The sequence below is a fragment of the Pongo abelii genome, chromosome 18, assembly GCF_028885655.2.
Source record: "Pongo abelii isolate AG06213 chromosome 18, NHGRI_mPonAbe1-v2.0_pri, whole genome shotgun sequence".
Taxonomy (NCBI): Eukaryota; Metazoa; Chordata; class Mammalia; order Primates; family Hominidae; genus Pongo; species Pongo abelii.
Genome location: NC_072003.2, coordinates 68,408,068 through 68,433,279, shown reverse-complemented (window position 1 = coordinate 68,433,279; position 25,212 = coordinate 68,408,068). Strand labels below are relative to the sequence as shown.

At 42.8% G+C, this 25,212-nt stretch overlaps 1 protein-coding gene and 1 non-coding gene across 7 annotated transcripts in view; one reads left to right on the top strand and one right to left on the bottom strand.

Annotated features, from left to right (window-relative positions):
* TANGO6 (transport and golgi organization 6 homolog) overlaps window positions 1-25,212 on the bottom strand; it is a 242,660-nt gene that overhangs the window by 146,199 nt on the left and 71,249 nt on the right. For 5 of the 6 annotated variants that reach the window (XR_010137850.1, XM_024233267.3, XM_054534041.2 and 2 more), the window contains exons 12-14: window positions 19,294-19,428; window positions 10,164-10,679; window positions 7,948-8,005 (exon numbers count right to left, since the gene is read on the bottom strand). Coding sequence is in view for 5 of the 6 variants with exons in the window: in XM_024233267.3 (XP_024089035.2) it covers window positions 7,948-8,005; window positions 10,164-10,679; window positions 19,294-19,428 (709 nt within the window). In the remaining variant the exon portion in view is untranslated. Of the gene's footprint in view, window positions 1-772; window positions 1,055-7,947; window positions 8,006-10,163; window positions 10,680-19,293; window positions 19,429-25,212 lie in introns of those variants that run through there. The other variant, XM_024233268.3, reaches the window with a different exon arrangement.
* On the top strand, window positions 11,287-11,348 carry LOC112129539 (U7 small nuclear RNA). Its single transcript, XR_002911922.1, has one exon. It is a non-coding gene; the product is annotated as a U7 small nuclear RNA (small nuclear RNA).

Sequence of the window (25,212 nt, the reverse complement as noted above, 5' to 3'; positions counted from 1 at the left end):
CTGCGTGTATGCACCAAATTACAATTCTTGCTTCTCAAATAAGATGTTTTAAATACAGAGATTCACCTTTATACTTTATTTTACCTCAACAGCTTTGATAAAAAGACAGACAATAACAAGTGTTGGCAAAGCTGTGGAAAAATTGGAACACTCATACATTGCTGGTAAGGATGTAAAATGGTATATCTGCTTTGGAAAATAGTCCAGCATTTCCTCAAAAGGCTAAACATAGACTTACTATATGACCCAGCAATTCCACTCCTAGGTATATGTATATATCCAGAGGAAATGAAAACATACATTTACACAAAAACTTGTACACAAATGTTCCTAACAACACTATTCATAATAGCCAAGTCTACGGGGATACCACCCCGAACGCGCCTGATCTCGTCATAACAGCCAAAAAGTGGAAACAACCCAGTTGTCCACTAATTAATGAGCTGGATAAATAAAACATGGTTAAGCAATACCATGGAATATTATTCAGTCATAAAAAGGAATGAAGTCATAAAAAGGAAACCTCAAACCTCAAAAACATTATGCTAAAGTGAAAGGAGCCAGACAAAAAAGACTGCATCTTGTATAATTCCATTTATATGAAATGTCCAGCATAGGAAAATCCATAGAGATTAAAAAGTAGATCAGTGGTTGCCAGGGGTTGGGGGAGTGAGCAAGGGGAAGTGACTTTTGATGGGTATGAAATGATAAAAATGTTTTAAAATTAGATAGTGGTGATGGTTGCACAACTCTTTAAAGACACTAGAAACCATTGACTTGCATGTTTTAATTGGGTGAATTTTAGGTATGTAAATTACATCTCAAATAAGAAGTTTTAAAAATGGAGATAATGTCTACTTTCCAGAACTACTTAGAGAATTTACCAAGAGACCATATACGAGAGACATTCTCTAAATGCTTATTTCTTAATGAAGTGGTGCAGAAACCAGGTCAGGATGTAAAAGAAATCTTCCCTTTTCCAGGACATAAATGGAGATGATAAACTTCGCAGGACTGCATTCCAAATTTCCATGCCAGGTCCAATTAGATGATCCTTCAAGGGATAGAATTATTTTCAGTTAATGGTTTCTCAACTTATTTTATTTGAGGTAGAAATCTGAGAATGAGATAGAGATTCAGTCCCTGACAAGTTAAGACTTGTAATCCTGCTCAATTTGAAACTCTGTGAAAACAATTTCATCTTGTATCTACCTTCCCCCTTCCGGGCTTTTGCCTTCCCTCCGCTCAGCTCTTTTGCCAGAAATGAAAGCTCTTCTCTGAAAGGAAGAGGGTGGAAGAGCTAGTGTGATTTGTTTGGGCATGTCAAGATGGCTAGATCTCTTCACTCTACACACTGGCATGCTTTCACCTCCCATGGTTGGCCCAGAGCCCAGGTGGTTTTTTTTTTTTTTTTCTTTTAAAAGAAGGCTGGTAGTTTTATCCAAAGATCCTTTTGACACTGAGAGGGACCACTTGGATCCCTGAAATGCATCTGTTGCTTTCAAAATACCCTTTAAATAATTGAAAGTGACTGAGAGGACATATGAACAGATCTACAGTATAGAAATAATCTAGCTATAGGCAGGGTGCCGTGGCTCACGCCTGTAATCCCAGCACTTCAGGAGTCTGAGGCGGGTGGATCACCTGAGGTCAGAAGTTTAAGACCAACCTGGCCAACATGGTGAAACCCTGTAGCTACTAAAAATACAAAAAAATTAGCCAGGCATGGTGGTGGGCACCTGTAGTCCCAGCTACTTGGGAGGCTGGGGCAGGAGAATTGCTTGAACCCGGGAGGTGGAAGTTGCAGTGAGCCGAGCCCATTGCACTCCAGCCTGGGTAACAAGAAAGAAACTCTGTCTCAAAAAAAAGAAAAAAAGAAAGAATCTGGCTATGTCTTATTGAAGAATATCACTTATTTATCATATTCATTATTGAACATCTATTTCAAATCTAAAATATGAAAAAATGCCCAAACATCTAATGTACACTATGGGAATCTCAAGGATGTATCCTTTTTTTATTTTCTTTTTGAGATAAGGTGTCACTCTGTCACCTAGGATGGAGTGCAGTGGTGCAATCATGACTCTCTGCAGCCTCAACCTCCTGGGCTCAAGTGATCCTCCCACCTAAGCCTCCTAAATAGTTGGGACTACAGGTGCACACCAGCACACCTAGCTAATTTTTATTTTTGTGTGTGTGGAGACAAGGTCTCACTATGTTGCCTAGGCTGGTCTTGAACTCTTGGGCTCAAGCAATCCTACCACCTCAGCCTCCTGAAGTGCTGGGATTACAGGCATGAGTCACTGAGCCCAGCCTTCAAGGACATATTCTAACTCCCATTTTGGAAAAGAGAAGGGCTTCTGCCTTTTACCTTATATACTTCATTCTTGTTGAAATTTTTTAAAAACACTGAGAATGTATTACTTGTATAATAATAATGATGATAAAAACAGTGAAGAAAGAATATACAAGGAATACAAAACGGGAGACATTTATCTTTGTCTGTGTAAGATTAAGTTCTCTATCTGTAAACTCTGTAGGGTAACCGGAACTCAGTGACTTTATACATAATTCTCTGCCTGAAGAAGCTGTTATTGAGTACCTGGGAGAAGCTGCTAGAATGACTAAGTCAACCACTGCTTCCCAGTAAGAATAAACAGAGATACACACAGTTTTTCCTAAAATTAAATTTAACTCCTAGGGTATTTAGTTCTCAGATGGCTGCGATAGATAATATAGACATCAGAAATTTCTAAGTCAGGCATCAATATATAGCCGTTGAATGAACTGCTGTATTTTATTCTCTTCTGCTCTCCACCTAGACTGCAAAGTTGGTAAGACTTTATAAAAGAAATATAAAACATCAATAAATTAAGCAAAAAGTATACTATAACTTCCACATGGAGCCATTTGGGCAGCTCAGAAAAGGAAAACTTTAAAAATACACAGTCCCCACAACTGAATGCTACTCAAACCACAACCAGGCACTCCCCACCCTGTACTACAGGACAAGTGGGCTGGTCTTGTCTGACTGGGAGCCCAGAATGGCTTTGTTCCTGTAGTGCTTTAGGCCCAGGCAAACTATATTGGCAATGCAGGTGGGAAAATTCAGCTATTTTCTTTAATGGGAAACTCACCTGAAGCCTTGGCTTTTAAGTGCATATTACAAACACCAAAAACATCAATTAGTTCAAACTTGTCCATCATCTTGGGGAGCTGAGAACAGAAATTACGCCTCTACCCCTCATGTTCTTCATCACCAAATTAGCTAGTAACTGATTTGCACACCAGTGAAAATTACTAAAAACAAACACAACACCAACAGCTGCGATTTTGATAGCAGGCCCTAGAGGCTAATGAGCTCAGTGGGTTAATCAACTAAGACGCTTATTCCAAACAGCAAGGTGGTCACATTAGAACGACACGCCACCCATTCCCAAAGATCCAGTCTTAAAAAAAATAAATCAATGAAAAACATCTCCTTGACAGTAGTACAGTTTCTTGGGGAAAGTACAGGATGACTTGTGTTCTGAGACTTCTGAATTATAAGCATTTTAGGTTCTTGCTTCTTTGATTTATCTGACTTCCATAAGCACAACTTATGGTCATGTGGCCTCCTGGACCCCCAGGCCTATCTCAATTCCTGCCCTCTTTGGCCTCTCAGCTGCAGGTAATTACTTTTTCTCTTGAAACCCATTACTCTCAGAGCTTTCGTTCTCACCTAGTTGTCCTTTACCACTTTGGGTGGTCATTTTGTCTCTTTGAAGAATTCTCTTTTTGCTTTTGAACCTAATTACAATTTTCAGTTAATCTAAAGTGTTTTGTATGTAGGAGATACACAAAATTTTTGTATACAAAATTTTTGTTGAATAAAGAAAGAATTTGGCTGGGCACAGTGGCTCATGCCTGCAATCCCAGCACTTTGGGAGGCTGAAATAAGAGGATAGCTTGAGTCTAGGAGTTTGAGCCTGGGCAACATAGTGAGACCCCCATCTCTACAAAATGTTTTTTAAAAAATTAGCCTGATGTGTGCTGGCACGCATCTGTAGTCCCAGCTACTCGGGAGGCACAGGTGGTAGGACTGCTTGAGCCCAGGAGTTAGAGGTAACAATGAACCATGATCATGCCACTATACTCTACCCTGAGTGACAGAGCAAGACTCTGTCTCTTAAAAAAAAAAAAAAAAAAAAAAAAAATTCCAGAATTCCAAGGCTCAGGCCTTCTTTGCTATACGATTTCCCCTCTGCATGCTCTCTTAAGCTTCAAGTACTAAGTCTGTATAGAGCATATCCACATTAAACCCTGAAAGAACTAGCCAGTAAGAACCTGCACTTACCTTTGTGCTCACTGACAACCTTGCCTCTGGGAGGTAAACAGAACACATCAACGTGAAGAATGGCATTACTGCATCAATGCCCTTTGCTATGTGACTTGGTAGTGTGTCCCACTAAAGGGACAGCATATATTTCTCTATCCCTTGACTTTTGGGTTGGGCCTCATGACTTGCTTTAGCCAACAGAATAAGGCAGAATGATAGGATGTCTGCTCCGAGTCAGGCCCGGGGAGCCTCCGGAATTTATGGTTTCTCTTGACACTTCATGGTTCTCACCATAAGCAGAACAAGCCCTGGTAGGCCACTGGTTCAGGGATGACCAGGAACACATGAAGCACAGCTACCACAGCTGGCCTGACGCCTGCTGGGAGGGGCCAGCTGCCCAGCCAAGCTCCGCTGAACCTTCAGCGGGTCTACAGATGTGTGAGTGATAATAAATGATCAGTGTTTCAGGTTACTGAGTGTCAGGGTAGTTTGTTGTTGTTTTCTGAGAAGGAGTCTTGCTCTGCTGCCCAGGATGGAGTGCAGTCGTGCGATCTCGGCTCACTGCAACCCCCATCTCCTGGGTTCAAGCAATTCTCCTGCTTCAGCCTCCCAAGTAACCGGGACTACAGGCACACACCACCATGCCCGGCTAATTTTTGTATTTTTAGTAGGGACAGGGTTTCGCCATGTTGATCAGGCTGGTCTCGAACTCCTGACCTCAGGTGATCCACCCACCTCGGCCTCCCAAAGTGCTGGGATGATAGGCGTGAGCCACAGGGTAGTTTGTTAAATATCAATAACTGACAGAATCGGCCTACTCAGGCTTCAGATCTGAGAAGTTAACAGAGATCACCACATTATTACCTAGTCATCCAACAGTAGATGTAATAGTGAAGATTCTGATGATGATAACAACACTAAAATATTAATAGCTAACACATATTGAACACTGTGTGCTAAGCAGCTGCAGGGAATTAACTCATTTAATCCTAATATTAAGCCCCCTTCTATTAATAAACATTTTATGATAGAACAGTAAACTAATATTGATACTTTATTATCAACTAAAGTTTATAATTTATTCAAATTTCCTTAGTTTTCCCCTAATGTCCTTTTTTTTTTTCTTTTTTTCTGAGACGGAGTCTCACTCTGTTGCCCAGGCTGGAGTGCAGTGGCATGATCTCGGCTCACTGCAACCTCGGCCTCCTGGGTTCAGGCAATTCTCGTGTCTCAGCCTCCCAAGTAGCTGGGATTACAGGTGCCCGCCACCATACCTGGCTAACTTTTTTTGGTGTTTTTTTGTAGAGATGAGGTTTCACCATGTTGGCCAGGCTGGTCACAAACTCCTGACCTCAAGTGATCTGCTTGCTTTGGCCTCCCAAAGTACTTGGGATTACAGGCGTGAGCCACTGCTCCCAGCCCTAATGTTCTTTTTCTATTTCAGAATCCCATCTATCACATTACATTTAGTCATCATATTTCCTTAGGCTCTGACAATTTTAGCCCTCTCCCCTTTTATTAAATTTTATTTCGGCCAGGCGTGGTGGCTCACGCCTATAATCTTAGGACTTTGGGAGGCCGAGGCGGGCGGATCACCTGAGGTCAGGAGTTCGAGACCAGCCTGACCAACATGGAGAAACCCCCGTCTCTACTAAAAATACAAAATTAGCCAGGTGTGGTGGCACATGCCTGTAATCCCAGCTACTCGGGAGGCTGAGGCAGGAGAATTGCTTGAACCCGGGAGGCGGAGGTTGCAATGAGCTGAGATCGCGCTATTGCACTCCAGTCTGGGCAACAAGAGCGAAACTCCACCTCAAAAAAAAAAATTTTTTATTGTATTTTTTGATAATAGTTTTATTGAGCTGTAACTCACATACCATACAATTCACCCATTTAAAGTTCGTAACTCGGCTGGGCGTGGTGGCTGATGCCTGTACTCAGGAGGCTGAGACACAAAAATCGCTTGAACCTGGGAGGCGGAAGTTGCAGTGACCTGAGATTGCGCCACTGCACTCCAGCCTGGGTGACAAAGTGAGACTCCATCTTAAAAAAAAAGTGCATAACTCAATGGTTTCCTAGCATACTCACAGAGCTGTGCAACTGTCACCACAAGAATCTGGGAACATTTTCATCAGCCCAAAAAGAAGTCTTGTATCCTTTACCTATCACCCTCAACTATTTTTCCTTTACCCCAGCCCTAGGAAAGCACTAATCTATTTTCTGTCTCTAAAAAATTGCCTATTCTGGACATTTCATATAACTGGAATCATATAAAATATAGTATTTTGTGGCCAGTTTCTTTCACTTACCATGTTTTCAAAGTTCATACATACTGTGGCATGTATCAGTCCTTCATTTTTATAGCCAATAATATTCCATTGCATATATATACCACATTTAGTTTATCCATTCATCAACTGATGGTTGTTTGAGCTATTTCCACCTCTTGGCTATTGTGAATAATACTGCTGTGAACATTCACACACAAGGTTTTGTGCAGACATATGTTTTCATTTATCGGGTATATTCCTGGGAGTGGAATTGCTGGGCCAAGTAGTAACTCTATGTTTATCTTTTTGAGGAACTGCCAGACTGTTTTCCAAAGTGGCAGTACCATTTCACATTCCTATTTAGTCCCCTTTTCACAGATGACAAAAAATTGAAGCCCACAGGGATTAAGTAATTTGCCAACGCATGGTAATGGGATGGCCCACCCAGGTGGTCTGCCGACTGTACCTCGCTGATGGAGCCAAGGGAAACTGAGTTAACTCTGACCTCACCATGTCTGCTTCTGGATCTTTTGGGAAGGGTGCCTTATTCTCTACATCCTCTCTAGATTTGGAGCCCACAAGTTAAAGGGGATGTGGAGAACAACAAAGAACCATAAAAAGAGAAATAAAGTTACTGCAAAAAATTTTTTGATAAGAAAATATTTAATACCCTGAGTTCTTTTAGCTTAACGAGAGAGCAAAGGTGCATATAGACAGTAGTTGAGGCTGGGCGTGGCGGCTCACGCCTGTAATCCCAGCACTTTGGAAGGCCAAGGTGGGTGGATCACTGGAGGTCAGGAGTTTGAGTCCAGCCTGACTAACATGGTGAAACCTTGTCGCTACTAAAAATATAAAAAATTAGCTGGGCGTGGTGGCGGGCACCTGTAATCCCAGCTACTTGGGAGGCTGAGGCAGGAGAATCACTTGAATCCGGGAGGCAGAGGTTGCAGTGAGCCGAGATCACACCACCGCACTCTAGCCTGGGTGACAGAGCGAGACTCTGTCTCAAAAAAAAAAAAAGAGACAGTAGCTGACTAACATAAAAGGTTAATGTGATAAGAGTTCATGTGTGAGTCATTCTTTACCTCCTTGAATTAGAGAAAATATGATTTAATCTATACAATAAGTAAACATTAATAAAAACTTCATCATTATGAGACATTGAAACTCTATAGGGACCCTTTGGAAACCCTCCAGGAATATTATTATTATGACTTAAAGTGTCCTAGCTATGAGGCAGGAAGATGGACAAAATGACCAGTAGTCTCCTGGCCCTAGGACTTTAGAGATTTTGTGCAAATAAACATGATACAGTCTCTGGTCCACAGACTTAAAGTCCTTTAACCAGGACTGACTTACCCTGAATTGCAGATAGATATACAAAAGTGTCTTCATGTTCCAAGTTTTCCAAGAATATCTGGAACAACAAAATACAGCAGTGATAAGATTTACAAAGAACAAGGAAGATTTAAGAGGCTCCCTTATCAGCAGCTCAAAGGAGTAAATGCTTCGCTTCTTGTTTTTCTTAGCTAGAAACTGGTCTGACAGAGTTTTGTGGGGGAAATGGCATATATGCTTAAGTATCATTTTTATAACCATTAAAAAAGTATAGAGACTGGGGGAGATACTTGTATTCTTCCAGCAGTAGTCCTGGAAACCGACGGAAGAACAATCCTCAACATTTTTCCATGACAGCCATGGTGAATAACATTCTCACATATGGCATGACAGACTATGGGGTGTGACACACAAGAGACAAGGTTTGGGGTTATGTGCAATGGATGGCACATTTGCTGCAATTTGATCCTTTTCTCTTGCACTCACAAAGCATATGGAAGTGCAAGTGAGATAGAGATGTTATTATTGAGATAACTTTGAATCTGTTCTAATTTATTTTTGAAAATCTTGTAAATTTCAGCACTTTAATTGATATTAGTAACAAATTACTCTCAAAATATCTTACAATTTAGGAACCTATCAGGGGTATCAACTACAGCGAGTACAGCTTATCTGGAAGATACTACATGATATGTTAGCTTTAGGCCCCAACATGAGAGCCAGAGAAAGGAAGACGGAAGTGTCTGCTCCATATATAATGCTGTGTTCTTCGCTGGCACAGTAATTCTTGACATCAACTTGATGCTGCTGGTCTCTATATGTGAAGTATGTAGGGAGAGCCTAAAATTACCCCAGTTAGGAAGATGGCCAGTTTTGAAGGTAGGGAATCTTTTACGGAGTAAGCAAGGGAAGCTTAATTTAGGGTAATGGCCATGGAAATAAAGAGGTTAAGATACATTTGAAAGACTTCTTGGAAAAAAGAATTGACAGGACTTGGTGACCAATTATGTACAGCAGAAGAAGGTTTAATGAAGCTAAAAAAAAATTCCAAGATGTTCACTGAATTCACCTTCAAATAGGTGTATAAAAGGATATTTAAGGCCGGGTGTGGTGGCTCACGTCTGTAATCCCAGCATTTTGGGAGGCTGAGGCAGGTGAATCACTTGACATGAGGAGTTCAACACCAGCTCGGCTAACATGGTGAAACCTCATCTGAACTAAACATACAAAAATTAGCTGGGTGTGGTGGTGGGCACCTGTAATCCCAGCTTGGGAGGCTGAGGCAGAAGAATCACTTGAACCCAGGAGGTGGAAATTGCAGTAAGCTGAGATCGCACTACTGCACTCCAGCCTGGGCGACAGAGCGAGACCCTGTCTCCAAAAAACAAAACAAAACAAAACAAAAAACAGCTATTTCACCACGATGAAGGGAGAGAAGAGGGGAGGAGACCCAGCTTTGCCCAATGCCCCACTAAAGATGCCCAGAGAAAACAGGTGGCTTATCTGGGCTGGGTCACAGTGTTGAAGCAGACCTATTTACCACAAAAGGTACTTTCCCATCTCTGGGAATTTGCTCATGCTGTCCCACCCCTCTTTCATCTGCTCAAACTTTACCAGTTTGTTATGGCCATATTAAGGCCTACATCCTCCAGAAGATTTCAACTTTCTCTTTTTCCTGACTGCCCACAGCATTTCTTGCATACAAAAATTTTGAAGGATGGGCGTGGTGGCTCACGCCTGTAATCCCAGCACTTTGGGAGGCCGAGCAGGTGGATCACAAGGTCAGGAGATAGAGACCATCCTGGCTAACAAGGTGAAACCCCGTCTCTACTAAAAATACAAAAAATTAGCCGGGTTTGGTGGCAGACACCTGTAGTCCCAGCTACTCGGGAGGCTGAGGCAGGAGAATGGCGTGAACCCGGAAGACGGAGCTTACAGTGAGCCGAGATTGCACCACTGCACTCCAGCCTAGGGGACAGAGCGAGACTCCATCTCAAAAAAAAAAAAATTGGCACTCGGTTCATATTCAATTGAGGAGTTTAAGTCTTCCCTGTGTCTAAATAAGTCTTTCCTGTGTCTAAGTGTTGCCTCCTCACAAAATTCACAAATTTATGGAGGGTGGTCCAGAACAGTGCTTGACACATAGTCCAGGCTCCAAAAATACTTGAGTTGAATGAATGCTCCTGGACGGCTGCCCCACCCTGTGCCCATGTGTCTTTACAGTGTGCTCTACTCACCTTGAGAAGCTTCTCTTGCATCTCAAGGGCTTTTGCTTCTCTCTGCTCTATCCAGCGGGAAAGAGTACGCAGGGCAGCAGCCCGTGTTGGAATTTGAGGGTCATAAGCTGACAAAAGAACCTCTTGGAGCTGTTCTGTGGTTACGCTTCCAGATTTGTGACTTGTAGTAGTGCTGGGCTCATTGACTCCTTGAGGAATGATTGGAGCATTTGACTGCAGGCCTGTCTGGGGGGATATCTCATGGCTTTGCTGTTGTTCAAGGTGGCAATAAGCTACATCAGTGGGTCTTTCACGACTGGTTTGTTGCTGCTCTTCTATTTTCCCTTCCAGATCTTTTCTGTTCAGTGTACTTTGGGCAGCCATGCTGACGGCCTCCGTGGCAAAGGCTCCATGGGTAGAGATGGTGATGCGGAGATCAACAGCGAGTTCTTGGATGACGGGTTCAGGGTATGTGTTAGACACCTTCTCCAACAGAGGCAGCAACTGCTTCAGAACAGCAAAATCACTGGACTTCAACTACAAAATGAAATAAAAAATGTCAAACCCAAATTAACATAGCAAATTTCAGTATGACCTGAGCACCAGGAAACATATTCTGAGAAAAAAGGGCAGGGATCATATCTTGCTCATGGTGTAATCAGTGTATTGCCTGGGTCCAGCACTGAATACCATTTGTTGAATAATCATACCTAACATTTATTGAACACTTATCATATACAGGTTCTTTTCTAAGATAAAACACACACACACACATTCATATCCCTGTGATATAATCACTATTATTATCTACATTTTAAACAGGTGGAAACAAAACGGTTAAGTAATATGCCCAAGGTCACAAACTGGAAGATAGTAAGATGTGAACTCAAGAAACTGGGATCACAGCCCACACTCTCACCCAATACCCTACACAGTCTCCCTTGAAAAGATAAGGCTGTTCTTAACTACATGATCTAAAGTGGCCGGTCAGTATGCAAGTGCACCACAGATCTGGAAGGGATCAGGGAGAAAATGGGAAGAAAGGGATTTCTTCTGGAAAGTGGAAGTGAAAATTATATAACATTTTATTCTCTATGGAAGCTTTGTCCGAATGTCACATGCCTTACTACTAAGAAAGGTGCATGAGTGTTACAGCTGTTTTAGAATTTGTCTAGCAGGTTTTCTGGTCTTCACTGGAAAGCACTCCCCTCACCCACTTCCACCCAAAAGGTGTACGTGCAATCAATGAAAAGTAAGAATTAATGGTAATACTTTTCTGTTTGAAAACACTGGAGAAATTATCAGATAAGCCTTCAGGAGGCCTTGAAAATTTGAGTACCTTAAGGATCTTAAATCCTTTTTATTGGCCAACATGGCAAAACCCTGTCTCTACTAAAAATACAAAAATTAGCTGGGCATGGTGGCATGCGCCTGTAGTCCCAGCTACTCAGGAGGCTGAGGCAGGAGAATCGCTTAAACCCGGGAGGCGGAGGTTGTAGTGAGCTGAGATCATGCCACTGCCCTCCAGCTTGGGCAACAGAGCGAGACTCTGTCTCAAAAAAAAGAAAAAAAAATCATTTTTATTTTTATTTTTCTCTTTTCTTTTTGGAGACGGAGTCTTGCTCTGCTGCCTAGGCTGGAGTGCAATGGTGCAATCTCGGCTCACTGCAACCTCCACCTCCCGGGTTCACGCCATTCTCCTGCCTCAGCCTCCCGAGTAGCTGGGACTACAGGCACACGCCACCATGCCTGGCTAATTTTTTATATTTTAGTAGAAACGGGGTTTCACCATGTTGGCCAGGCTGGTCTTGAACTCCGGACTTCAGGTGATCCGCCCACCTTGGCCTTCCAAAGTGCTGGGATTACAGGCATGAGCCACCGTGCCTGGCCGAGACATTTTCAAATAATTGTACTAGTATTATCATTATGCTAAACTTCATTCAGTGCCTCTGTTGTATTGTGGACTTTTTTAAAGCATCTAAAATGAGAATAATTTATCTATAGTCTATTTGGCCTCTTTTTCATTTCTCTTCTATATAACAATTTCTTCTTAAAAAAAAAAAAAAAAAAAAACCAGCCAAGACAAATAAATCAATGGAACAGAATAGAAAGGCCAGAAATAGACCCAGATAAATAGAGTCAACTGAACTTTGACAAAGGAGCAAAGGCTTTAAATGGAAAAAAAAATAGTCTTTTCTTTTTTTTTTTTTTAATTGGAACAAGTGTCAGTAGAAAAGAAAGTTTTTTCAACAAATGGTGCTGGAACAACTGGCATGCACATGTGAAAAAATGAATCTAGACACAGACCTTGCACCTTGCACAAAAATTAACTTGAAATGGATCATAAACCTAACTGTCAAATACAAAACTATAAAACTCCTACAAGTTAACATAGTAGAAAATTGACCTCTTAAAAGCAATGACCTTTTAAATACAACACCAAAGGCATGATCTATGAAAGAGTTAAAAATCTGGACCTTATTAAAATTAAAAATGTCTGCTCTGCAAAAGAAACTGTCAGGAGAATGAGAAGACAAACTACAGAATGAGAGAAAATATTTGTAAAAGACATATCTGAAAAAGGACTAATATCCAAAATATACAAAGAACTCTTAAAACTTAATAAGAAAATGAACAACCTGACTTAAAAATGGGCAAAAGACCTAAACAGATAGGTCTACCAAAGAAGAACACCCTACCAAAGAAGACATACAGATGGCAAATAAGCATAGGAAGACATACTCAATGTTGTAAGTCATTAGGGAATTGCAATTTTTTCTTTTTTTTTGAGACAGAGTCTTGCTCTATTGCTCAGGCTGGAGTGCAGTGGCACAATCTTGGCTCACTGCAACCTCCGACTCCCAGGTTCAAGCGATTCCCCCACCTCAGCCACTTGAGTAGCTGGGACTCCAGGTGCGGCCACCATGCCTGGCTGATTTTTGTATTTTTAGTAGTCAGGGTTTTGCCATGTTGCCCGGGCTGGCCTCAAACTCCTGACCTCATGTGATCCGCCCACCTCAGCCTCCCAAAATGCTGGGATTACAGGCGTGAGCCACCACACCCGGCCTCCCACCCACCCCTCTTTGCATCCACAGAGTTCTCAATCCTGGGCATGACAGAAGCACCTTGATCCCTCCCTGATCAAGGGTGTGACCTGGGATCCCTGGCCTCGGGCTGGACAACTAGGTGCCCACATCCTGTATGGGGGTATTTACTCATTGAACATCTAGCCCCTGGGGTTGTCCAGGGAAATGCACTGGGTGGCAGCAGCTATCTGAGGAGTTTTTTTTTTTTTTGAGACAGAATTTTGCTCTTGTCACCCAGGCTGGAGTGCAATGGCATGATCTCAGCTCACTGCATCCTCCACCTCCCAGGTTCAAGTGATTCTCCTGCCTCAGCCTTTCAAGTAGCTGGGATGACAGGCGCCCGCCACCATACCCAGCTAATTTTTTTATATTTTTAGTAGAGATGGGGTTTTGCCATTTTGGCCAGGCTGGTCTCGAACTCCTGACCTCAGATGATCTTCCCACCTCAGCCTCCCAAAGTGCTGGGATTACAGGCATGAGACACCGTGCCCAGCTGAGGAGCCTTTTTTTTTTTGAGAGGGAGTTTCGCTCTTGTTGCCCAGGCTGGAGTGCAATGGTGTGATCTTGGCTCACTGCAATTTCTGCCTCTTGGGTTCAAGCGATTCTCCTGCCTCAGCCTCCCGAGTAGCTGGGCTGGTCTGGAACTCCTGACCTCAGGTGATCCGCCCGCCTCGGCCTCCCAAAGCACTGGGATTATAGGCATGAGCCACTGGCACCTGGCCAAAGCTCTGAAAATCTTTAACGATGTGTATAAATGAGCACAATGAAGACAATTCCAGAAATAGATGGTTTAATCTCAAAAGCAAAAAGAATTAGAGAGAATTAGTCAGCTGAGTTAACTGGAAAGTCATTTTCTTTTTAAATTGTAAAATCGGAGGCACTGTGGTTTGCAAGTAAGGGCTTTTTTAGCCAGTTTGATCACCTGCATACAAGCAGTTGAAGGATGCCTCTCCATTCCAGGGAAATTCTGAGGAAAGACTAGATTACCTAGAGGATAATCAAGTGAAAGCCTGTGAAAACAAGAAGCATGGCTCTCCTTTGCCCCTGATAACACATGACTAACATTCACAACACTCCCATGGGTGTGCCCAGATCTGGAGGTTGCTCACTATGGGTGAGGGCAGTGTTTTTCAACTTTTTGAGCCCATGCCCTTTTGAAAAAACAAAACAAAACAAAACAAATCATGCCTCCTTCATTAGACATCATCTTTCCTTTCTTCCTTTTATTCTTTCTTCCTTCCATTTATCCATCCATTCAAAAACTGTTAATTAAGTACCTACTGTGGCAGGTTTATTAAATATGGCAGAAAGTAAGACATCTCTAAATAAGGCTGCTTGAAAGCAACAGCAATTAAGAAGGATTGTCTGCTCTTTGGAGTTCTATATAACAGCTTGAAATAATGGGAATTTTCCCAAGCAGTTCTATAGAGCACCCAAGTTGGGCTCGGTGAAGAAGAGAAAGGACAGCATTCTAGCACAGAAACTGACTCAACAAATCCGCCTCACCAGCATGCAACAGATTTCAGCGGCTCTTCCCTCTCTCCCCTTCCTCCATTCTGCAAGACCTCTAGCTTGCTTACCACTACTTCTACCCCAGCCTCTAATCATTTGCAATGATTCTAATATGTAAGTCAACAGCACCTAAAACACAGTCCATGCTCATGGTAACCTTTCTGCCAAAGAGTCTGAGCAATGGCCTTTGATCAAAAACATGACCTAAGCAGACCGGGCGCGGTGGCTCACGCCTATAATCCCAGCACTTTGGGAGGCCGAGGCGGGCAGATCACCTGAGGTCGGAAGTTCAGGACTAGCATGACTGACATGGAGAAACCCCGTCTCTGCTAAAAAAAAAAAATACAAAATGAGCCGGGCGTGGTGGTGCATGACTGTAATCCCAGCTACTTGGGAGGCTGAGGCAGGAGAATCGCTTGAACCCAGTGGGCGGAGGTTGTGGTGAGCCGAGATCGCGCCATTGCACTCCAGCCTGGGCAACAAGAGCGAAACTCTGTCTCAAAAAAAAAAAAAAAAAAAAAAATGACCTAAGCAGTGTAGAGTAAGACCAAGCTAAAGACCCCTTCCCCTTTAGAGAAGAGATGCACCTTTTCTCTTCCAATAATGGGCCCCCACCCCAAAAGAATCTAGATTTAAAGATTTAGAGCCCAGCTTTTAACCAGAGGCTCTGCTGCCTCCCTGGAACAACATGGTTTTGGTTTTTCCTAAAGAAGGTCTAGAATGGTCTGCTCAGCTTCGTGCTTTAGAGACCAACGGACAATGCAAGATCATGCAGAAACTGCTTCTTGAGGGGACAGGGAGGAGTCACCAATGTATAATACTTTTAGTGGTGACTAACTCTGAAATTTAGAAAATGAGCCTGGAATTACAGTTATCTTGTCAACAGTATTTTTCTTTTCTTTTTTTTTTATTATAAATTTTTGTTTGTTTGTTTGTTTTGAGATGGAGTCTTGCTCTGTTGCCAGGCTGGGGTGCAGTGGCATGGTCTCCGCTCGCTGCAACCTCCCCCTCCTGGATTCAAGCGATTCTCCTGCCTTAGCCTCCCAAGTAGCTGGGATTATAGGCATGCGCCACCAAGCCTGGCTGATTTTTGTATTTTTAGTAGAGATGGGGTTTCACCATGTTTGCCAGGCTGGTCTTGAACTCCTGACCTCATGATCCGCCAGCCTTGGCCTCCCAAAGTGCAAGGATTACAGGCATGAGCCACCGCGCCCAGCCCTTTTTTTTTTTTTTTTTTTTTTTTTGAGACAGAGTCTCGCTCTGTCACCCGGGCTGGAGTGCAGTGGTGAGATCTCCACTCACTGCAAGCTCCGCCTCCCGGGTTCACGCCATTCTCCTGCCTCAGCCTCCCGAGTAGCTGGGACTACAGGTGCCCGCCGCCACGCCCGGCTAATTTTTTGTATTTTTAGTAGAGACGGGGTTTCACCGTGTTAGCCAGGATGGTCTCGATCTCCTGACCTCATGATCCGCCCGCCTTGGCCTCCCAAAGTACTGGGATTACAGGCTTGAGCCACCGCGCCCGGCCCTTTTTTTTTTTTAATTTTTTTTTTTTGTCGTCAGCAGTCTTAAATATATGCTTTTTCCAAATTAACTCCTCTTCCCAGACACAATGTTCTAATAATCACTTTGATTACATAAATTAGAAAGAAAAAAGGTTCAGATGATGTTAGATTCTTTTTTAATTAGCCAAAACAACGAATCCTAGTAAGAAATAGGAAAAAACAGTATATTGTTAGCCTGACAGTGATTAACTGAAAACACAATTCAGAACTATGACATTTTTTTCTAATACAAAGAAAGAAAATCCAGCATTACTATAGAAGCCATTTAGAAATCCATGATTCAAACAGAAGAAAAAGTAGTAGATCTAGGGCAAAGGTATAGGGGGTGACGTGCTTATGTTCACTTAATTAACTGCAAAGTCAGAGGAATGCCGGATGTAATCAGTGAGTCAGGATGGCTCACAGAAAGGCAGGGGCCTGCAAGGTATAACCTTGACATCAGTCAGGTGAGTCTGTTTTAGAACACAACTAATGTGCACAGCCAGCCCTCCAACAATGGGCTTCTAGAAAGGGAAATGGAGATTTTTGTGATCTATCTTCCATTTGGGATGTGGTTTGAAATGATAAGTGTGAAGTAAAGAGAAGCCAAAAAAAGCAAAAAAAAAAAAAAAAAAAAAAAGCATACTCTTACCTTGTGGAAAAAGACTATTCAAATTAATATTCAACCAAAAAAAACAAAAATCGATTTGGCCAACTAAATCCAATAAGAATACAACTTAAGAAAAATGATTCCGGCCGAGCGCGGTGGCTCATGCCTGTAATCCTAACACTTTGGGAGGCCGAGGCGGGTGGATCACCTGAGGTCAGGGGTTCGAGACCAGCCTGGCCAACATGGCAAAACCCTGTCTCTATTGTGAATACAAAAAATTAGCTGCGCGTGGTGGCGCATGCCTGTAATCCCAGCTACTTGGGAGGCTGAGGCAGGAGAATTGCTTGAACCCAGGAGGCAGAGGCTGCAGTGAGCCGAGATTGTGCCACTGCATTCCAGCCTGGGTGACAGAGTAAGACTCTGTCTGAAAATAAAAAAAAAGAAAAGAAAAAAGAAAAACGATTCCATTGGTGAAACTTTCCTTGATAGTTCTTTTTTTTTTTTTTTTTTTTTTTTTGAGATGGAGTCTCTCTCTGTCACTCAGGCCGGAGTGCAGTGGCGCGATCTCGGCTCACTGCAACCTCTGCCTCCCGGGTTCACGCCATTCTCCTGCCTCAGCCTCCCGAGTAGCTGGGACTACAGGCGCCCGCCACCTTTTTTTTGTATTTTTAGTAAAGACGGAGTTTCACTGTGTTAGCCAGGATGGTCTCGATCTCCTGACCTCGTGATCCGCCCACTTCGGCCTCCCAAACCTTGATAGTTCTAACAGCAAGGGTATACTATGGCTCTAGAAACTGAACCAAAAGCTTTTTTTTTTTAAAACAATATGGAAAATATATAATTAGAAGTGCTAAGTAAATCTACCAAGAAATGGGCTTCACACTAATAACAGGCCCAGATAAAATTCTCTTTCCTTTTATACAGGCTATTGAAAGGTATATTCTAATACATCGAGAATCAGAATCAGATTTGAATCCTCAAGCTCAGAAATCCATACCCAGAGGGTATCCTACTCATTGCTAAGGGTTATGAGCAGGCTGGCTGCAGGGTAGATTTCATAAGACTCACACTAAGCCTATTCTGCTTTCCTGCAGACTCCTCACCTAACTCGGTATGTAATCAGCCAGTCACACACACATGCATGGTCTAGCTCTTGACTATCTTTTGTCCTTACAGGCATGCTCTTCCCGTTGGTCTCTACAATTCACCAACACCAGCCTTCTATCAGTGTCTCAAGTATACCAAGCTCTTTGCTGCTTCTAAGCCTTTGTACGTGATGTTTTCCTTACCTGGAAGAGTTTCCTTCAAATCTTAGTTTATGCTTACACCTCCTCAGTGGAAATCTTCCAAGCCTAGGTTAGAAGTTATGTGCTCTTGGTACCCGCCACTTTTCTTTTGAGGCCCTTCATTCAATTCTAAGTACATTCTGAACAGTCATTTAGTGTCTGACTTCCTTACAGGACTGCAAGTTTCATGAGGGTCTGCCCTGTCCCCTGCTGTATTCCCAGCACCCTAGCTTAGTATGTGTGGCACACAAGTATGCAATATGTAAGTTTTGTTTGTTTTTTTGAGATGGAGTTTCGCTCTTGTCACCCAGACTGGAGTGCAATGGCACGATTTGGCTCACTGCAACCTCCGGCTCCTGGGTTCAAGGAATTTTCCTACCTCAGCCTCCCGAGTAGCTGGGATTACAGGCACCTGCCACCACGCCCAGCTAATTTTTTTTTATATTTTTAGTAGAGTCGGGGTATCACCATGTTGGCCAGGCTGGTCTCAAACTCCTGACTTCAGGTGATCCACCAACCTCGGCCTCCCAAAGTGCTGGGATTACAGGCTCAGTGAGCCACCGCACCCGGCCAATATGTAGTATTTAAAAAAATAAATTTAAAAATTATAAATTAGGTATGTAAAAGACATACATACTTAAAAGTGGCTGGAAGCAAAGCTTTAACATGCTACCTGATATGGGATGAAGAATGAATCCTGTGCTAAAATGGAGCATTCAAAATAGATGGATCCTATGCAACCAGCAGGTTACTGAGGACTTTCCCCAACAACAGTAGCAGAAACAAGGGCTGAGTTTTGGAGAGTGAGAGCCAGAAAATCTAGTATTCGCCTCAGATGCAAAACACCAGGCTAGACGTTCCCAAATTAAGATTGTAACAGGTAGAAAGGACCCTGCCCTTCTGATAGTGAAGTCTATTCAGGTGACAGAGTAGAAATGGTACAACTTTCTTGTTCTCTACTTTGGAGAGAATTCTCATTAACAAACTAATTTCTTTATCCAGGTTCTCCTATGTACAATATCCATTCTTATTTCTCACAGGGGTATGGAAGGAAAACAACTGGTATTTCGCTTCTCCCTTCCCTCCATTCAAGCTTGCCTCATGTCTACAACTCACCTGAACAGCTCCTCCTAGCATGACAGCCACCAGCCCCATGGACATGCTCAGCGTCTGTGATTCCACGGTGCTCTCTGCCTGATGGGCCAGGCTTGCACAGGCTCTCTGCAATGTTGCTGCTACAAAGTCCACCACCTACCAAAAAAAGGTAACTGAGAATCAATGAGGAATGAAAAAAAAAAAATCAAAATTCTCCTTACATCTTACGTCTACATCCTCATCTTCTTCATCTACATCATGATAGCAAGAACCATCCAGAACAACTGCTACTTACCATGCAGGTGTGATGTTCAGTGTTCTGCTTTTTTTTTTTAAACATTTACCGGTTTATTATAAAGGTTATTACAAAGGACACAGATGAACAGACAGATGGATAGGACAAGCGGGTTGGGGTGTAGCTTCCATGCCCTCTCTGAGCTAGCCCCACCCCCAGCATCTCCACATGTTCAGCAAGCAGGAAGCTCCCAAGTGTTTCACATGTACAATCTCATTTAGTTCTCATATCAACTCTATGAGGTCAGTACTATTATCCTCATTATGAAATGAAGAATCTGAGACTTTAAAAGGTTGTTTGTTTAAGGCCATACACTTAATAAATGAAAAAGCCTATTCACACTTTTCCAAATGTTTTAATATGCTACTCCAACTTCCTTTACTTTTCATGAATTTTGCCTGAAAATTAAAAAGCAAAATGACTTGTAAATTAACTCAAAATGGATCACGGACTGCAATGCAAAATACAAAATTATAAACTCCTAGAAGATAACATGAAAAATCTAGATGATCTTGGGTATGGTGATGACTTTTCAGATACAACACCAAAGGCACAATCCGTGAAAGAAAGTAATGATAAGTTGGACTTTACTGAAGCTAAAAATTCCTGCTCTGCGAAAGACACTGTCAAGAGAATACAAAGAGAAGCCACAGACTGGGAGAAAATATTCATCCAAAACAGTCTGACAAGAGACTGTTTTCCAAAATTTACAGAGAACTCTTAAAGCTCAATAATAAGAAAACCTGGGTTGAGCACGGTGGCTCACACCTGTAATCCCAGCACTTTGGGAGGCCGAGGTGGGTAGATCACTTGAGGTTAGGAGTCGAGACCAGCCTGGCCAACATGGTGAATCCTGTCTCTACCAAAAAATTATCCGGGCATGGTGGCGCACCTGTGGTCTCAGCTACTTGGGAGGCTGAGGCGGAAGAATCGCTTGAATCAGGAGGTGGAGGTTGCAGTGAGCTGAGATAGCACCACTACACTCCAGCCTGGGCAACAGAGTGAGACCCTATCTCAAAAAAAAAAAAAAAAAAAAAAAATAGCCAAGCATAGTGGCAAGTGCCTATAGTCCCAGCTACTCAGGAGACTGAGGTGGGAGGACTGCTTGAGCCCAGGAGATCAAGGCTGCAGTAAGCCATGATGGTGTCACTGCACTCCAGCCTGTGTGACAGAAAGAGATCCTATCTTGAAAAGAAAAGAGCCCAATTAAAAATGAGTAAAAGTCCTGAACCGACATCTCACCAAAGAAAATATACAGATGGCAAAAAAGCATATGAAAAGATGCTCTACATCCTATGTCACTGGAGAACTGGAAATGAAAGCATTGGTGATATACTGTTACACACCTAATAGAATGGCCAAAATCCAGAGAACTGATTTCACCAGGAATGCTGATGAGGATGGAGATCAACAGGAGCCCTCATTCATTCATTGCTGCTGGGAATGCAAAATGGTACAGCCACTTTGGCAGACAGTTTGGCAGTTTCTTACAAAACTAAACATACTTTCACCATACAATCTAGCCATTACTTGCCTTGATATTTATCCAAATGAGTTGAAAACTTACGTCCACACAAAAACCTGCACATGGTTGTTTATAGCAGCTCTAGTCATAATTGTTAAAACTTGGAAGTAACCAAGATGTCCTTCAGTAGGTGAATGCATCAATAAACTGTGATACATCCAAACAATGGAAAAACAGCACCAAAAACGGGCAATCAAGCTATGAAAAGACATGGAGGAAACTCGAATGCATATTACTAAGGGAAAGAAGCCAAGCTGAAAAGGCTACATGCTGTATGATTTCAACTATATTACATTTTGGAAAAGGCAAAACTATGGAGACAGTAAAAAGATCAAGGGTTGCCGGGGTGAGGAGAGAGGGAGAACAGAACAGGTGGAGCATAGAAGATTTTTAGGGTGGTGAAACTATTCTCTATGATACCATCATGGTAGATACAGGGCATTACAAATTTGTCCAAATCCATAGGCTGTACAACACCAAGAGTGAGCCGTAGTGTAAACTATGGACATTGGGTGGTGATGTGTCAATGTAGACTGATCAGCTGCAAAAAATGCATCACTCTGGTGGGAAATGTTGACAATGGAGGAGGCTATGTTGTATGAGTGCAGGGAGTATAAGGGAAATCTCTGTCTCTTCTGTTCAATTTTGTTGTGAATCTAAAACTGCTCTAAAAAAACTCTTTATAAAAAATGACCTGTTACTTTCTGACTATGTCAGAGGGTCCTGGATCTGCTTCTCAAAAGGAGGTTTCCTCCTCAGGGATTCCTGCCCTGACGCACTCCCGACATTTTGACAGTCTAATTCTAGTAAGTAAAGAATGGAGGGGTAGTGTTCAGTTTCATCTAGAAGCCAGTGTCTTCGAACCATCTGTGCAAATGATTGACAGTAGTGATCCCCAACCCTTTTGGCACCAGGGACTGGTTTCATGGAAGACAATTTTTCCACACACTGGGGTTGGCAGGGGCGGGAGGGGGAGAGGGGCGGGGAATGGTTTCAGGATGAAACTGTTCCACCTCAGATCATCAGGTGTTAGTTAGATTCTCATAAGGACTGCACAACCTAGATCCCTCGCATGCACGGTTCACAACAGGGTTCGTGCTCCTATGAGAATCTAATGCTGCTGCTGATCTGACAGGAGGCGGCGCTCAGGTGGTAAAGCCCACTTGGGCGCTGCTCACCTTCAGTTATGCGGCCTGGTTCCTAACAGGCCACAGAACAGTACCAGTCCGTGGCCTGGGGGTTGGAGACCCCTGATCTAGAGTCTTTTTTTAAGTATTAAATATTTGAAAGGATTAAGACTGTTCCTAGACAAGATTTTATATAGCATTTGGCTAACAATTAAGCTTTAAATAGAATTAATTTGGTCAGCATCATTTTCAATGCATTTGGATTAATCACCTTAAGTAAAAACACCTTTGAATAAATGACAGCACACAAATACACATGCATGCACACACACATACATACTTAGGATTAATGACTCAAAAGAGAAATCATTTTAGAAATGGAAAGGCTGAGAAAGTCATAATAAGCCTCCAAATAACATGCAAGCTTGCATGTTTAATTCTCTGGACTAATCACATGCTGTGCTAGAATCTTTATTGCAAGCTTAAAGTCAGGAGAATGGCTTGTTAACACTTGTCTTCTGAAGCAACACAGGAAACTAGAAAGGTTATTAAAAGTTCCACTTACTGAAATGAACAATGCTGTTTATGGCAGTTTTCACCACCTCCTCCATCCCTAAGATTTTATTCATACTAGAACATAAGGACACTAGCGCTTTCTAGAGAAACTAGGTAGAAACTGTTTCTACTATCTTGGGCTAACTATTTAGCCTCCAGGGAGTTTTCTAAAGCACTCCTTAGCTGGGCACAGTGGCTAACGCCTGTAACCTAATACTTTGGGAGGCCAAGGCAGGAGATCACTTTAGGCCAGGAGTTCAAGACCAGCCTGGCAACAAAGTGAGACCCTGTCTCTACAAAAAATTAAAAAATTAGCCAGGCACAGTGGCACACATCTGTAGTCCTGGCTACCCAGGAAGCTGAGGTGGGAGGATTGCATGAGCCAAGGAGTTCAAGTTTGCAGTGAGCTGTGATTTCGCCACTGCACTCCAGCCTGGGCAACAAAGAGTGAGACCCTGTCTCTAACAACAATAACAAAAAATATATAAAGCATTCCTAAATTACTCAACTAGGACTATTTAGCCTTCCAAGTTTTTCTAAATTCCTCTCCACTTTTTTTTTTTTTTTTTTTTTTGAGACAGAGTTTAGCTCTGTCGCCCAGGCTGGAGTGCGGTGGCGTGATCTTGGCTCACTGCGACCTCCACCTCCCGGGTTCAAGCAATTCTCCTGCCTCAGCCTCCCGAGTAGCCTCCCAAAGTGCTGGGATAACAAGCATAAGCCACTGCGTGTGTGTGTGTGTGTAGATATCAAAACAAGTAGTATGATCCTATTACTAAAATAGACACTTTCTATGTTTGTATGTATGTTTTAAAAAAAAAAACCCAGGGAACTGTTAACTGTAAAGAGATAGCCAACAATCACTGTCATCTATGAAGTAGCCTTTCCGCCAAACATTCTTTGTGTTAACCCCAAAACCCCCTACCCATTTGGACAGCAGCTCCTCCCCCTACTATACATTTCCTGTGATTTCGGTGGGGCTTCCAGCCACAAGAATAGGTGTGTGACTGAAGCCTGTTCTAAAATTTATATATGTTGTGGAGAGTGGGGACAGACCTTTACTTTTTACTTAAAACTTCTTATAAACGTACATAATTTTAAAAGCTAAATATTCTTGAAAGCTTATAGTGAAAAATAGCAGTGCCCTACATCATTTCTTCCCATCTGATTCAGGCTCTACAGAAGCAACCACTTTTAGTTTGGTTTAATAATAAACTGTTTAGTTTATTAATAACATTAAGTCCAGGCACGGTGGCTCACGCCTGTAATCCCAGCACTTTGGGAGGACGAGGCAGGCAGATCACCTGAGGTCGGGAGTTTGAGACCAGCCTGACCAACATGGAGAAACCCCGTCTCTACTAAAGATACAAAAATTAGCTGGGCATGGTTGCAGGCACCTGTAATCCCAGCTACTCTGGAGGCTGAGGCAGGAAAATCGCTAGAACCAGGGAGGCAGAGGTTGCGGTAAGCCGAGATCACGCCATTGCACTCCAGCCTGGGCAACAAGAGTGAAACTCTGTCTCAAAAATAATAATAATATTAAACATTCACTATTTACCAAGCACAATTCTGAACACGTTACAGGTATTAACTCATTTAATCCTCACAGTAGTCCTATGATGGTGTCTAAACCTGCTGCCAAGACTCTGACACCTGAGTGGAAGGGGTGGAGGCCTCATTGTTGAGGATGCAGACTTCAACTTATACCTCCTATTTTTCAGTTCTCCTCTCCCACCCAGTTCAGAGTCCCCTGGGCTCAACATCTCTCAAGAGTAAACCTCCAGTCTTTCGCTGGGAAGGGGAGGTGGTTGTACAAAGGGAAGGAACGAATGAAGGGATTTACTGAATCCTATACAGCCTTTCAAATTGTTTTAAGCTCTAAATTCAACTCCATTTTTAGAGCTTATCTGGTGCTTCCTGTCCATCCAGGGTTCTGCAGTAAAAAGGAGCCTGCTCCTTTTTTTCTTATTTTTCTTTTAAAAAAAAAAATTTAGGCTGGGCGCAGTGGCTTATGTCTCTAATCCCAGCACTTTGGGAGGCCAAGGTGGGTGGATCACCTGAGGTCAGGAGTTTGAGACCAGCCTGGCCAACATGGTGAAACCCCATCTCTACTAAAAATACAAAAATTAGCCAGGCGTGGTGTCGGGTGCCTATAATCCTAGCTACTTGGGAGGCTGAGGCACAAGAATCGCTTGAACCCAGGAGGCAGAGGTTGCAGTAAGCCGAGATTGCGCCGCTGCACTCCATCCAGCCTGAGCGACAGGGTGAGACTGTCTCAAAAAAAAAAAAAAAATTAACAATTTTAGTGAGGTGTAGTAGTGTGCTTCTTGGCTTCTCCACATGCAGACATCTTGATTTCCAGTTTCTCAAGTTGCTAGATCAGCTACTATTGCCCAGACTGGCCTGGGCAATGCAGTGAGACCCCATCTCTACAAAACAAA